This window comes from Xyrauchen texanus, chromosome 43 (assembly GCF_025860055.1).
Source record: "Xyrauchen texanus isolate HMW12.3.18 chromosome 43, RBS_HiC_50CHRs, whole genome shotgun sequence".
NCBI classification, from domain to species: Eukaryota; Metazoa; Chordata; class Actinopteri; order Cypriniformes; family Catostomidae; genus Xyrauchen; species Xyrauchen texanus.
The window spans coordinates 8,622,741-8,636,414 of NC_068318.1; the positions used below are offsets into that span (position 1 = coordinate 8,622,741).

At 40.6% G+C, this 13,674-nt stretch overlaps 1 protein-coding gene across 2 annotated transcripts in view; it reads left to right on the forward strand.

The window, feature by feature from the left end:
* The first annotated feature begins 4,335 nt into the window (after positions 1-4,335).
* Positions 4,336-13,674, forward strand: part of LOC127635948 (thimet oligopeptidase-like) — a 30,207-nt gene continuing 20,868 nt past the window's right edge. For both annotated transcript variants that reach the window (XM_052116256.1, XM_052116257.1), the window contains exons 1-4: positions 4,336-4,458; positions 7,579-7,835; positions 7,980-8,128; positions 10,568-10,672. In XM_052116256.1, the coding sequence (XP_051972216.1) occupies positions 4,418-4,458; positions 7,579-7,835; positions 7,980-8,128; positions 10,568-10,672 (552 nt within the window). In that variant the 5' untranslated portion in view covers positions 4,336-4,417. The remainder of the gene's footprint in view (positions 4,459-7,578; positions 7,836-7,979; positions 8,129-10,567; positions 10,673-13,674) is intronic.

Here is a 13,674-nt window from a genome sequence, read left to right on the forward strand (position 1 = left end):
TCTCACTATGGGATATGGGATATTTTTACATATCGGCAGATTGACAACCCACACCAATGAAGGCTCTGTGACATCCAGTTTATAAAATCGTACAAAAGTGTGAGGCGATGACCAACTTGTAGCTGCACCAATGTCCTGGCCTGAAATGCCTTTAAACAGTGCCCAAGCGGTAGCCTTGCCTCTTGTAGAATGAGCTCTCAAGACCTCCGGGTTCGCAACCCCAGACTATTATAACTTAATATATTATATTATAACTACTACCCAATGAGACTGTCATGATATGAGTCTGCCCTTACAAGAATCAGTCCAGGAAACAAAAATCTAAGTACTCTTCCTCAATGCCTTTGTTCTTTCCACGTACAAACGTGGAGATCCTCTTGATAAATCCACCGCAAAGTGCAAACAAGAGTGATGAACTGACAAAGCATGTCCTTCACTAACCCACTTTGCAGTTGTTAAGGCCAATAAAAAAGCTACCTTTAGCGAAAGGAGCTTTAATTCTATACTTTATGTGAGTGGTGGTGGCGTAGTGGGCTAAAGCACATAACTGGTAATCAGAAGGTCACTGGTTCGAACCCCACACCCACCACCATTGTGTTTTGAGGTTGCTCCAGGGAATTGTCCCTGTAATAAGTGCACTGTAAGTAGCTTTGGATAAAAGCGTCTGCCAAATGCATGAATGTAAATGTAAATGTACTTTCAACTGGCTCAAAGGGAGGCTGAGAAAGTGCATTCAGGACCACAGACAGATCCCATGATGGAACCAGTGGTTTTGACACCTGTTCAAACGTATTGCACCCCTCATAAACCAGCAAACAAGCGGGTGTTGACCCAATCTATTTGAGTCTATTCCCACATGACAAGCCGATATGGCAGCTAGATAAACCTTGATGGTAGAAAAGGCCCTACCTTTATCTAAAAGTTCCTGCAAAAAACATAGACCACTGAACATAAAAATGGATCAATGTGTCTGTGTGCTCATCACTGCTCATACACAGCCCATTTCCGATCATACGCGGAGCGCATTGAAGCAGCTCTCATGCTCGGAATCATTTCAATCACCCTGGGGGTAAACCCGTGACACTCAAATTTAGCCTGTCAAGGGCCAGGGTGGGGTGAAATATTTCCCCCCGCACTTGTGACAGGAGATCCCTGTGCAGTCAAGTCTGGGCGCACAAAAGTTTAATTATCTCCACCAGCCACAGTTTCCCCGGCCAGTGCAGGGTGATCAATATGACTGAGTAACCAAATTTTCTTGGAATGATCAGACTCAGTGAAGGAAACGCATAAAGTAGCACGTTTGGCCATGGATGCGCTACAGCATCCACACCCATAGGAGCACATGTCTCGCCAGAGAGAAGAACAAAGGGCAATGAGTGTTTTTGTGAAATGCGAAGAGATCTACGGCAGCTCGCCCGAATCTCTCCCACAGCTGGCTCATCACCTGAGGGTGAAGTCTCCATTCTCTGTAAAGAGGATTCCCCCTGGATAGGAGATCCATCCCAGAATTGATCACTCCTGGAACGTGTGTCTCCCATAATGAGAGAAAGCGTGCACCGCTCCACACAATCAGCCTTTGTGCTAGGCTGTGTAGCCGCTGTGAAAGCGTGCCCCCCTATCTGTTTATGTATGCCACTGAGTCATCAAGGAAATCTGTCTTCTCCCCCTCAGACAGGCCAGACAGAGCCAAATAGCCCCTTCGCCCACAACGGCGAGACCCATGCTGCGACCGCAGCTCTGGACAGCCCCTTTTGACATACATAGGTTGAGATCCGCAATAACGTAGATCTATTCCCACAATACCGCATCCGGCAGCCCTGAATCAATTTGTCAGCCCATCTCCTCCATCAACTCTGGCTTGATATGCTGTGAGGTGGTACAGCTAGGGCTGAAGATCAGTAGATCTTTTCAATCTCTCCGGCCTTCCTGGCAATGAATCGGAAATAGACGATTGGGGTGAAGGTGATTTGCCACCAACGACTTGTCTGGAGGAGGGCTGGACATCCCCAGATCCTCCATTTCATCCACAACCATTATAGAGTAACCTTTAACAGGCACGCTGTGCAAAAAAGGCTTGTCCCAAAACCGACGCATCTCTGCGACGCACGCTAGGATGGTTGGAAAAAATTGCTTTATCGGGGAAGCACGAAATGGCAGCTGTTTGCATCGTACAGATCCCTCTCTGTACCCTGGCCAGTCTGTTGTGTTGGCTAGTCAATGGAAAACTCCTTGCAGCTGGGGTGGGGGGTCTTTAGATATCCTCATTATTCGACACCGCGACCCGAACCCACCTTTCCAAAACTCATCGTACAAAACTGGAACAATGTGGGCAACACTAGGAACACATTAGCAAGTGCGGCCTGTGCATGCCTGACCCCCAGACAGGCGATACAAAGCAGGTGGCAATCCTTCGGCTAAATCATAGATCCACAAGCGCATGGACGAGAGGGATCCTTCCCCTTCGCCTCGCCACTCAGTGAGCTTGCAGTTGCTGACAGAAACCAAACTCAAGAATACAGTAGCAGTTCACCACAATGTGCCACTTTATTCTGTTAATACTCTTGCCGTAGAGATAGAAGCTATAATAGCTCGAAACTCTACAGGAAAACGCAAACCGGCCTTGATGTGATGGTTTATATCACTCGGAGAAAACAATATAATACAGCAGAAAATATATTCACTTTGATAGTGAATATACTCGCAAAAAGAACAGCTGCATTCTGCGACGTACCTGAACGACTCGCCTGATGATCTGTTAAGTGATGACTTATTAGTTACCATGTTGAGGATAGATTCCAAAGATCTTCATGGGCAAGATAACGAGAATGAAGTAAGATCAGTGTTGCCAACTATTTTCAATGGAAAGTAGCTAAAGCCTGCTCGAAAAGTAGCTAAATGTCGCCAGATGACGTCATGCGTCATTAGCATATTAATGACGTCATCGTGTCGTATTTGCATTCTGCCTAATTTGTCGGTACTGTAGCCTACTTCAGTTTATAATAACGGTTATCTCCCCTAAACCGTGCTCATACTGTTTTTATATAAGTATATAGCCGAATGTCCAGTAAAACGGTTCTCAATTACATATTTTCTGTTAGACAACGGAACGGAACGGAACTTAGCTAACGTTACATGTTTATGAGTTTGAAGAAGGTTTATTGTTGTGTATGGATAAGTAAAATGTATAGAGTCTGTAAATATACGATCTGAAGTCGGAGAGTTCAGAAACCGAACCGGAATGAACTAAAACTCTTGATTAGTGTGAATATAAGCGCATGCCAAGAAAAAACGGTCAAATTAAATGTTTTGAATTAAAACAAAGGAGAAGGCAGCTGCTATGTGATCACTGATTGGTTCCAGCTTAACACAGCGTGCACATGCGCAGCTCATTCATGTCTATGTCCGCTGGCGTGCAGTCAACGGAATGTGCTGCTCCTCTCAGCTCAGCCGCTCACTGAACAGAGCAGACTCAGCCGCAGCGGGGAAGTAAGACCTCACGCTTGCAGTACTGGCGATATTTGGAATTTGGAAAGTTGCTAAGGTTTGTCCAAAAAGTCGCTAGATTTGGCGCTAGTCGCTTTTTTGAAAAAATGTCGCTAAAGGGGTCTGAAAAGTCGCTAAAAATAGCGACAAAGTCGCTAAGTTGGCAACAATGAGTAAGATTGTATGACCATGGTTTATATAGGGAGGCGCTGGTCCCTCATCACTGCTGTGATTGGTCAACTGACAGACTAGGTGTTATTGGTGCTTCCAGGATTGGCCACTCCTCATGCGTTACCAATAGTGAGATACCAAACTAATATTAGAAAGAAAACAGCTTTTATAAAGTTACTGATGATGACTGGAGTGTTCATCTGATGTGAGTGGTCATCATTTTATACATATGTTTCAAAATTGCAACATTTCTTTAAGAGTATACCTTATTTTAAATGATGAAAAAATTACTAAGTGCACCTTTAAGAATGAAGTGACACGTTTTTCCGCTTTTTGTTTTGTTTCGTTTTTATTATTGGGACATTTTTCCCCCTCTTTCCTTTTTTATTGTTTGCATGGTTGAAACAAACTTGGTTACATGTTGTTCATTGTAGAAATGAATAAACAAAATAAAGAAAGATATAATAATAATAATAATAATAATAATAAACTTTTGTTAAAGTCACGTAGCTTCATTAATATTCATATATCAATCTTTCAACAGATTCATTAATTTGCTAACTGGCTAGCGCCCACCTACAGACGTATACCTTTCAGCCAATCGGGTAGGACTACCGGGAGAACGTCATATTATATATTTAATATTCATAAGACAAGCCTTCAACGTTGTAGGAACATGTTGTGCAATACATTAGTGTGTGGCGGTTAAACTGTAAGCAGGAGCTGCATCCCAGTTTTGCACGCATGAAACTATAGGCATGCAATGTTTCTCCTCGGAGTTTCTGTCACCCGAGCGGGTAGAAGGTATTGTGAATATTACGCTTTTATTCAACACACGTTGTGCAGTATTGTCTTCTTTGGCTGGGTTTGTCAGCAGGTTACTATTATTAACCCAAGCAGTGCTCGAATTGAGTCAAGTCTTATGGGGGGTCCCCAAGGTTTTTTTTTTTTTATGGGGGTGGTGAAGGTTTAGTCTTGCAATATACACTTTATACAAAATATACAATATATTTGATCATAATATGCATAAATATATCTTATTTATTAAAAACGCTTGATAAAGAATTATATAGGCTATATATATAATATATATATATATATATTATATAGGCATTATATATATATATAATTATTCTTTTAAATTACTTATTAAAGTAATACTGGATTTAGAGGGCAGCAGACCCAAAACAACAACTGTGGCAAATATACCAGGGCACTACATAAAAGGCTCTTGAAGACCCGTAAAAGCAAGTAACTTCAAAATACATTAAAATGTCTCAAAAACATTCAAAATCAGATGGCTTCCAGACTCACTGGATGGTATCACTGTCAGATTCAACAGTAGCACAGGAGTAATTATTTCATAATGTCTCCGAAAGCAGTGATAAAAGAGCAGTGAGTAACTTCAAAAGGATATCTATCTTCACAACTTTTTATTACTTAAACATTAGCAAAAGAATGGAAAAATACTTTTAGGCTGTAATGATGTAGATAGGTATGAACCCAGGTGCAGGAATTTTACTCAAAGAGTACAGGACAACTGGGCAAACAGGATACAGTCTTTGGAATAGTTTATAAGTTTAACATAGGCATGTCCAGGAGATTCTCAAAAGTCAACTCAGGATTCATCCATAACAAACATCAAAGTAATTTCAGGAACCAGTGGATGATGCAGGCTTGGTGAGCAGAAGAGACTCTTGAACTTTTGAACAGTAGTGTACATCCAACAGAATGATTCTAGCTTTTTTACCAATGTAGTTTTTACCCTAAAAACAACTGGATGATTAATGTGGATTATGTGACACTGTGATAATAATGTTTGTTCCAAAAGACTTGATTAAATGGATGAAACTTGTTTATTAGATATTAAACATATAGATTGTGACAAAACAGGCTGTCAGTCTGTGTGTTGGTGGGGATTTTTCAACTATTTCAGCATATGCGATTTTTACATAGTTACGTCCAGTAGGTGGCGGAAAAGCACTGTTATGAGTGAGTAAGTCAGCAACTATTCAACGACCATTTCAGTGAAAAAGGCTGCTTTATTCAGAAACAAACAATGCCATGGCAATCAATGTCAGTTATTGCTATTTCAAGAGTGAATCCCGCATAAATGCGTATGTAATTCTCGAAACTTTGTGTTTACGTGGCCATTGGTCCTGGCTGGCAGCATGAAAAACAAGTTTTATAAAAATTCTGAATGGAAATGAGAAAGCATAGAAAGCACACAACGATCGCTCCCTTTACTAAAAAGCTGTTAAGGTGCGTACACACTGCCAGCGACATCGCGCGCGACAGCAACTCAATACCATTCATTTTTAATGCGAGCACAGCGACTTCCGGCGACACGAGCTGTCGTGACCGTTGGCGCTAGATGTGGGCGTGTCCAGCGACGCGACAAAGTTGAGAAAAGTTCAACTTTGGAGCGACTAACGGAAGCGACAGCCAATAGGAGAGACGACGGGAGAGCTCACGTGATCCTTCTCTCTCTCTCAGCTCCTGCAGTAACGGAAAGATGGATGAAAGGCTAATTCTTGCTGTTAGAAATTTCCCAGTGCTCTATGATATGTCTCTTCCCACGTACAAGGACATTTTTAAGAAAAATACTGCGTGGAAAGGTGTATCTGAGATCGCGGGATTTTATGGACCAGCATTTGCATTTTCGCACGAGATAAACAGCCGCTCTGGCAAACAGCACGCCTGGTTTCTCATTCATCTTTGATATAAAGCATTTTATGTACTGATTCCATTTATATTTAGTCTTTTCCCTCCAAAATCTTTGTTTTTAGTGGCAAGAAAAGAGATTCGCTGTCAACAGCAATGGAGTGGCATCCGTGAATGTCATTTATAAACGTTACTAGGCAACCAGTAGTGGGAACACCCACTAGCGACTTCACCGCCAGCCACTGGCGACTTGCAGCGACAAAGTCGCTGGCAGTGTGTACGCAGCTTTATCCATCTCCGTCGAGATCTCTAGCACTCCCGTAGAACCAGGACTATTAATAATGAAAAAAATACTTAAGCCTAAGCCTAATACTTAAAAACTTAAGCCTAAATGTTTCCAATTTACGCAAGGAATACAAAAGCCCTGATATGGTGTGGGTAGATATAAAGTAGAAAGATATAGAGAGAGAGACAATTACCCCTCAAAAAAGTCGGTAAGAAGCTTTCTCTTCCCGACCTCGAGTGGAGGTTTATTTTTCTCCATTTTTTAAAAGTTAAAATTAGCTTCAACGGAGCAGCCAATCAAACAGTCCTGTCAGTCAACGATGTCATGCGCACAGCACTCTTTAGATGTGGGCGGGCGTTTACATTTTAAAGAGACATGGCAACTAGCCAACTTTAAAAAAATTATTGTAAATAATCAATTCACGAAATTTACCGTATCCATTGCATGCATTTAATCAGATTTGTTATTATTATTTTTTACTAAAATAAAAATATCTGAGGGACCCCCCTAATTCTATTTTTTACTTCTTATGGGGGGTCCCGGATCCCCCCAGCCCCCCCTCAATTCGAGCACTGCCCAAGGCATGAATGTGACATGGGATCACATAGACATGCAATATATGACCGGACGCAGTGTCTTATTTTACAAAGCTTTAATATTAGAGGATATCCTGTTTTAATTGGTTATCTTATCGGTTCATCACACAACTAGGTGATGCAGTTGGCATATGTGAACTAGTATAGTGTGTCAAGAGCATATCAGGTTCGCATTCCCAGTTTTAACAGGTATGTGAAAGTGCCCATCGTTAGCACGGGAAACATTCACAGCATGCAACCCCACAGAGCACTCAAGTTTAGGTCGTATGTGCAGGAATGTGTAGGTTTTCCTTTTTTAAAGTGCCAGGATTCTATCTAACAGTCCTCATGCAGTGCATGCACACTGAGGGTTGCCCTGTGATTATTTGCCCTATTCAGATTTATTCTATCCACAAAAATGTTCAAGATGACTCTTCAAAATGGATCAGTCAGAGCCACCCTGAACTGCTCCAGCATGGCTGACAAAAAGAACAGCCTGCGCTGGGATCTGACCCCAGAGGAGATCAGACACCGGACGGAGAGACTCATCCAGCGGAACAAACAAGCCTATGACTCAGTGGGGAGCGTGGAAATTGGGAAGGTGTGCTTTGAGAACACACTGCAAGTCCTGGCAGATGCTAAATCAGATTACGCAGGTGAGCGGAAACTGATGGAATGCAGATATATGATGTTACTTGTTGAGTATTTTACATTTATGCATTGTCACTGTACAGTGCATTTGAAGTTTACATTTTATTCTTGTCCTCAGATTTGCACTCTTTTTTCCCACTCTCTTTCAGCTTCTCGTCACATGTTGGATTTCCCTCAATATGTGTCTCCATATAAAGAGGTCAGATCGGCAAGCACTGAGGCTGATAAACGTCTGTCGGATTTTGATGTGGAAGTGAGAATGAGAGCCGATGTGTTTCAGAGGCTTACAGCCCTGCAGGTGATACACAAGTCATGGTGTTCTTTGCGATATGTAATTTATTTAAATTTTTTAACTGGCTGAGTTGATTGCAGTGATATCAGGGATAGTTCACCCAAAAATGGTTCTCTCATCATTTACTCGTGCTCAGGCATCTCAAACTTGCAAAGACTTTTCTTTCTTCTGGGGAACACAAATTAAGAGGTGTTTTTGTCCATACAATGTAAGTCAGTAGGGTCCAAAACTTTTCAAGCTGCAAAAAGCAAATAAAGGCAGCATAAAAGTAATTCATATGACTCCATTGGGTAAATCCTTGTCTTCAGAAGTGATTTGATAGGTGTGGGTGAGAAACAGATCAATATTGAAATATATATATATATATATATATATATATAACTTTAAATTCTCCTTGCTGGCCAGTAGGTGGGGATGTGCACGAAGAATGCAAATCACCAAAAACAAAAGAAGAATGTGAAAGTGCCGATTTATAGTAAAAAGGACTTAAATATTGATCTGCTTCATATGGATTACTTTTATGCTTCAAAATTTTGGTCACCATTAACATGCATTGTATGGACCTGCAGTGCTGAAATATTCTTCTAAAAATAATTGTTTGTGTTCAGCAGAAGAACGAAAGTTATCTGATATGCCATGAAGTTGAGTAAATGATGAGATAATTTACATTTCTGGGTAAACCTTTCCTTGATGATGGGTAGAGTATACTGTTTCATGTTGACTTTAAATGTAGTTGATTTATCAAATCATGCATGTCAAGTTCAATTAAACTTTGTTACTATATTGTATTCAAAGCATCATTTTGGTGGTGCAATTTTTATCCTTATTTTCAAATTATCTTAGTTTTGTTATTTTAGGCCATTGATGTGACCTCTGTCAGCTTTCATTAATGGAGGTCTTATATCTCTGTGTAGTAAACGGACACATCTGGAAAGTTGGCTGCCAGGTCCAGTTTCATAGGGGTGACCCATAAAATGAGGCATTTGGCAGTGTCAGCCGAGCCCATTGAAGCAAGACTTATTCAAAGCAATTTCATAGTGCAGATTCACATATAATGCAAATGAATGGGTGCCAAAATGTTTTAACCTCCAAAAATCACATAAGTTAGTATAAAAGTAATCCATAAGACTCCAGTGGTTAAATCTAATTATATGATAGGTATGGGTGAAAAACAGATCGCTTTTACATTTTTATTCTTGTGTTTTTGGTGATTCACATTCTTCATGCATACTTCCCCCTACTGGGCAGGAGAGGAATTTCAACCAAAAAAGACTTAAATATTGATCTGTTTCTTACCCACACCTATATCACTTCTGAAAATATGGATCAAAACACTAAAGTCTTTTTATTTATTTATTTTAACCTCTGTTCTCCCAATGTTGGAATGCCCAATTCCCACTACTTTAGTAAGTCCTCGTGGTGGCACGGTTACTCATTTCAATCCTGATGGCGGAGGACAAATCTCAGTTGCCTCCGCTTCTGAGACCGTCAATCCACACATCTTTTCACATGGCTTGCTGTGCATTACACTGAGGAGACTCCGCATGTGGAGGTTCATGCTAAACTTGGTGTGCCCAGGATTCGAACACACGATTCCAGGGGTGGTAGTCAGCGTCTTTTTCTCGCTGAGCTACCCAGGCCCCCTACAAAACATTGGAGTCTTATGCATTACTTTTATGATGCCATTATGTGCTTTTTGGAGTGTAGAAATTTTGGCACCCATTCACTTGCATTGTATTGCAACAGAGCTGAAATATTATTCTAAAAATCTTCGTTTGAGTTCAGCAGATGAAAGAAAGTCATACACATCTGGGATGGCATGAGGGTGAGTAAATGATGAGAGAATCTTTATTTTTGGGTGAACTATCCCTTTAAGTGAGTTGTATTCAGCTGGTCATGTGATTCTAAAATGGTAGCCCCCATGAGGGCACCCCTCCCTCATGTTGAATTAAACAGCTTTTATAGGGTTACTGATATGACTAGAGTCCTCATCTCATGTGAGTGGTCATGAATTTATACTTAAGTTTCTAAATTAAAATTCATTTCTTTATAATTAAATCTTTTAAAATCGTTCAGCGCCAGGAACAGGGAGGAATAAAAAGAAAAAAAGTTGGCTACTACCTGCATAGATTTTTTCCAGATAACTGGTAATTCCAAAATTATTATTAATTGGTAAAACTGATATATCAGTCTACCTCTAGTATTTACTGCCTTTCTAATTGGGCTATAATGAAACAATCCAGCTATTTCTTGTGAAGGCTAGTGTTGAGTCCTCACTGTCCTCATTGTGACCCTGTGGAAGACTCCATTCACTGAATAGCATGTGACAACTGAGCTAGTTGTTGGTTTGGCGCAGTGTCAAAACCGCAGCTAGTCATGTCATCCACAGGAGCTTGTGTACACTAAACTTCACTTCAGGCATTCATTCCATCTTTATCTTTATAGGAAAAACAATCCGCTGATTTATTGCCGGAGTCTAAGAGATTTCTGGGACGACTGCTAAAATTAGGGAAGCGGAATGGATTGCACTTATCCAAGGATATACAAGAAGTAGGTTTGTTTGCTACAAATATGTATGTATGGTTTCATGTAGCCAGACCTTTGACTAAAATAGCAAAATGTAATATTATATATTGATACGTTTGAAGAAAAACCACACACACATACAGAATACTGTGCTTTCAGAATGTATTCAGACCCCTTCATTTTTTTCACATCTTATGTTGCATATTTCATTTTTGAAATCATTGTGTCATTGTGGGGTATGGAGTGCAGTTTTATGAGAAAAAATATATATAATAATTTAAAGCATTTTAGCATAAGGCTGCAACATAAAAAAATGAGGGGGTCTGAATGCACTGTATGTGTGTGTGTGTGTGTGTGTGTGTATGTATATATATATATATATATATATATATATATATTTGTGGCATGGGGGGCGTGGTTGTGTGTGATGGATGTTGGTGAGGGCGTTGAAAACTTCGGCCAGCGGTGAAGACTCCATAGCGGCGCTGTCCTCCAAACCTGGGTTCTGGCACCACTGTGAACAGGTTTGTAAAGGTTTGAAATATTGAGAAGTGCAATGGCTTACACTAATAACTATCTAACATTATTCCAAGCAATTAGTTCTTCCATTTGCAGTGTCCATTGTAAGCTCAGCTACACAGTTCAATAAATCCACTTCGCAAACTTTGTTGAAATAAAAAATGAAAATCTTCGGTTTTTATTCCTTGGTTTCCGATTTACAAAAGAAAATGTGAGCTGAATAATACAATTACTTTGATTGCTAATAATATAAAAGATTCTTAATAGAAATAGCTATAAGTTAACAGTTAGCAGGTAAGAAAACCGTTCGCTTCCACAGCTCTCAATATCTGAGTCACATAATAAGAATCAAGGTAATGTAGTCGGAGTTGGCCTGTCCTTAAAGAGGCAGTACACTGTTTTTACCAAATCTACAAGCACATGAATTATAGTATGCTTTTAACCTTTTAAGTATTAGTTAACATTTTTAACCATTACATGAACTTCTAAATGAAATTATTTACCTGTTTAACATTAATTCTTATTCACATTACTATGAATTACACTTTGGCCTCTACAAGGTTCGTTGAGCAATGGAGGAGTCAGGAGACCGCGAAGCAGGTTTGAAATCAGCACTTTAATTTCTTTCGTGAACATACAACGGTCACCGCCATAGAAATGTAAACATAAACAAAACAATATCACACTCAGTCTATGGAGCTCTCTGGATCCACTCTCTCTCTCCCTCTCGACACCTGGCATCCCTTTTAAATGTCTCTCTCCGTATCACTACAACAAGACACAGGTGTTAGAGATAATTACAAACCAGGTGACAAGCCTTACCGCTCTCTCTCTCTTCCGCAGACCGACACACAACCACGCCCCCCATGCCACATATATATATATATATATATATATATATATATATATATACATACACAGTGCATCCAGAAAGTATTCACAGCGCTTCACTTTTTCCACATTTTGTTGTGTTACAGCCTTATTCCAAAATTTATTAAATTCATTATTTTCCTAAAAATTCTACAAACAATACCCCATAATGACAAGGTGAAAGAAGTTTGTTTGAAATCTTTGCAAATTTATAAAAAAATAAAAATAAATCACATGTACATAAGTATTCACAGCCTTTACTCAATAATTTGTTGAAGCACCTTTGGCACCAATTACAGCCTCAAGTCTTTTTGAGTATGATGCTACAAGCTTGGCACATCTTTTTTTCTTTGCAGAACCTCTCAAGCTCCATCAGGTTGGATGGGGAGCGTCGGTACACAGCCATTTTCAGATCTCTCCAGAGATGTTCAAGTCTGGCTCTGGCTGGGCCACTCAAGGACATTCACAGAGTTGTCCTGTAGCCACTCCTTTGTTCTCTTGGCTGTGTGCTTAGGGTCGTTGTACTGTTGGAAGATGAACCTTCACCCTAGTCTGAGGTCCAGAGCACTCTGGAGCAGGTTTTCGTCAAGGATGTCTCTGTACATTGCTGCATTCATCTTTCCCTGGATCCTGACTAGTCTCCCAATTCCTGTCGCTGAAAAACATCCCCACAGCATGATGCTGCCACCACCATGCTTCAGTGTAGGGATGGTATTGGCCAGGTGATGAGCGGTGGCTGGTTTCCTCCAGACATGACGCTTGCCATTCAGGCCAAAGAGATCAATCTTTGTTTCATCAGACCAGAGAATTTTGTTTCTTATGGTCTGAGAGTCCTTCAGGTGCCTTTTGGCAAACTCCAGGCAGGCTGTCATGTGCCTTTTACTGAGGAGTAGCTTCCATCTGGCCACTCTAACATACAGGCCTGATTAGTGGAGTGTTGCAGAGATGATTGTTCTTCTGGAAGTTTCTCCACAGAGAAACGCTGGAGTTCTGTCAGAGTGACCACCGGGTTCTTGGTCACATGCCTGACTAAGGCTCTTCTCCCCTGATCGCTCGGTTTGGCTGGGCAGCCAGCTCTAAGAACAGTCCTGGTGGTTCCAAACTTCTTCCATTTACAGATGATGGAGGCCACTGTGCTCATTGGGACCTTCACTGCTGCAGACATTTTTCTGTACCCTTCCCCAGATCTGTGCCTCGAGACAATCCTGTCTCTGAGGTCTACAGACAATTCCTTGGACTTCATGGCTTGGTTTGTGATCTGACATGCACTGTTAACTGTGGGACCTTATATAGACAGGTGTGTGCCTTTCCAAATCATGTCCAATCAACTGAATTTACCACAGGTGGACACCAATCAAGTTGTAGAAACATCTCAAGGATGATCAGTGGATACAGGATGCACCTGAGCACAATTCTGAGTGTCATGGCAAAGGCTGTGAATACTTATGTACATGTGATTTACATTTTTAATAAATTTGCAAACATTTCAAACAAACTTCTTTCACATTGACATGGGGTATTGTTTGTAGAATTTTTAGGAAAATAATGAATTTAATCAATTTTGGAATAAGGCTGTAACATAACAAAATGTGGAAAAAGTGAAGCGCTGTGAATACTTCCCGGATGCACTGTGTGTG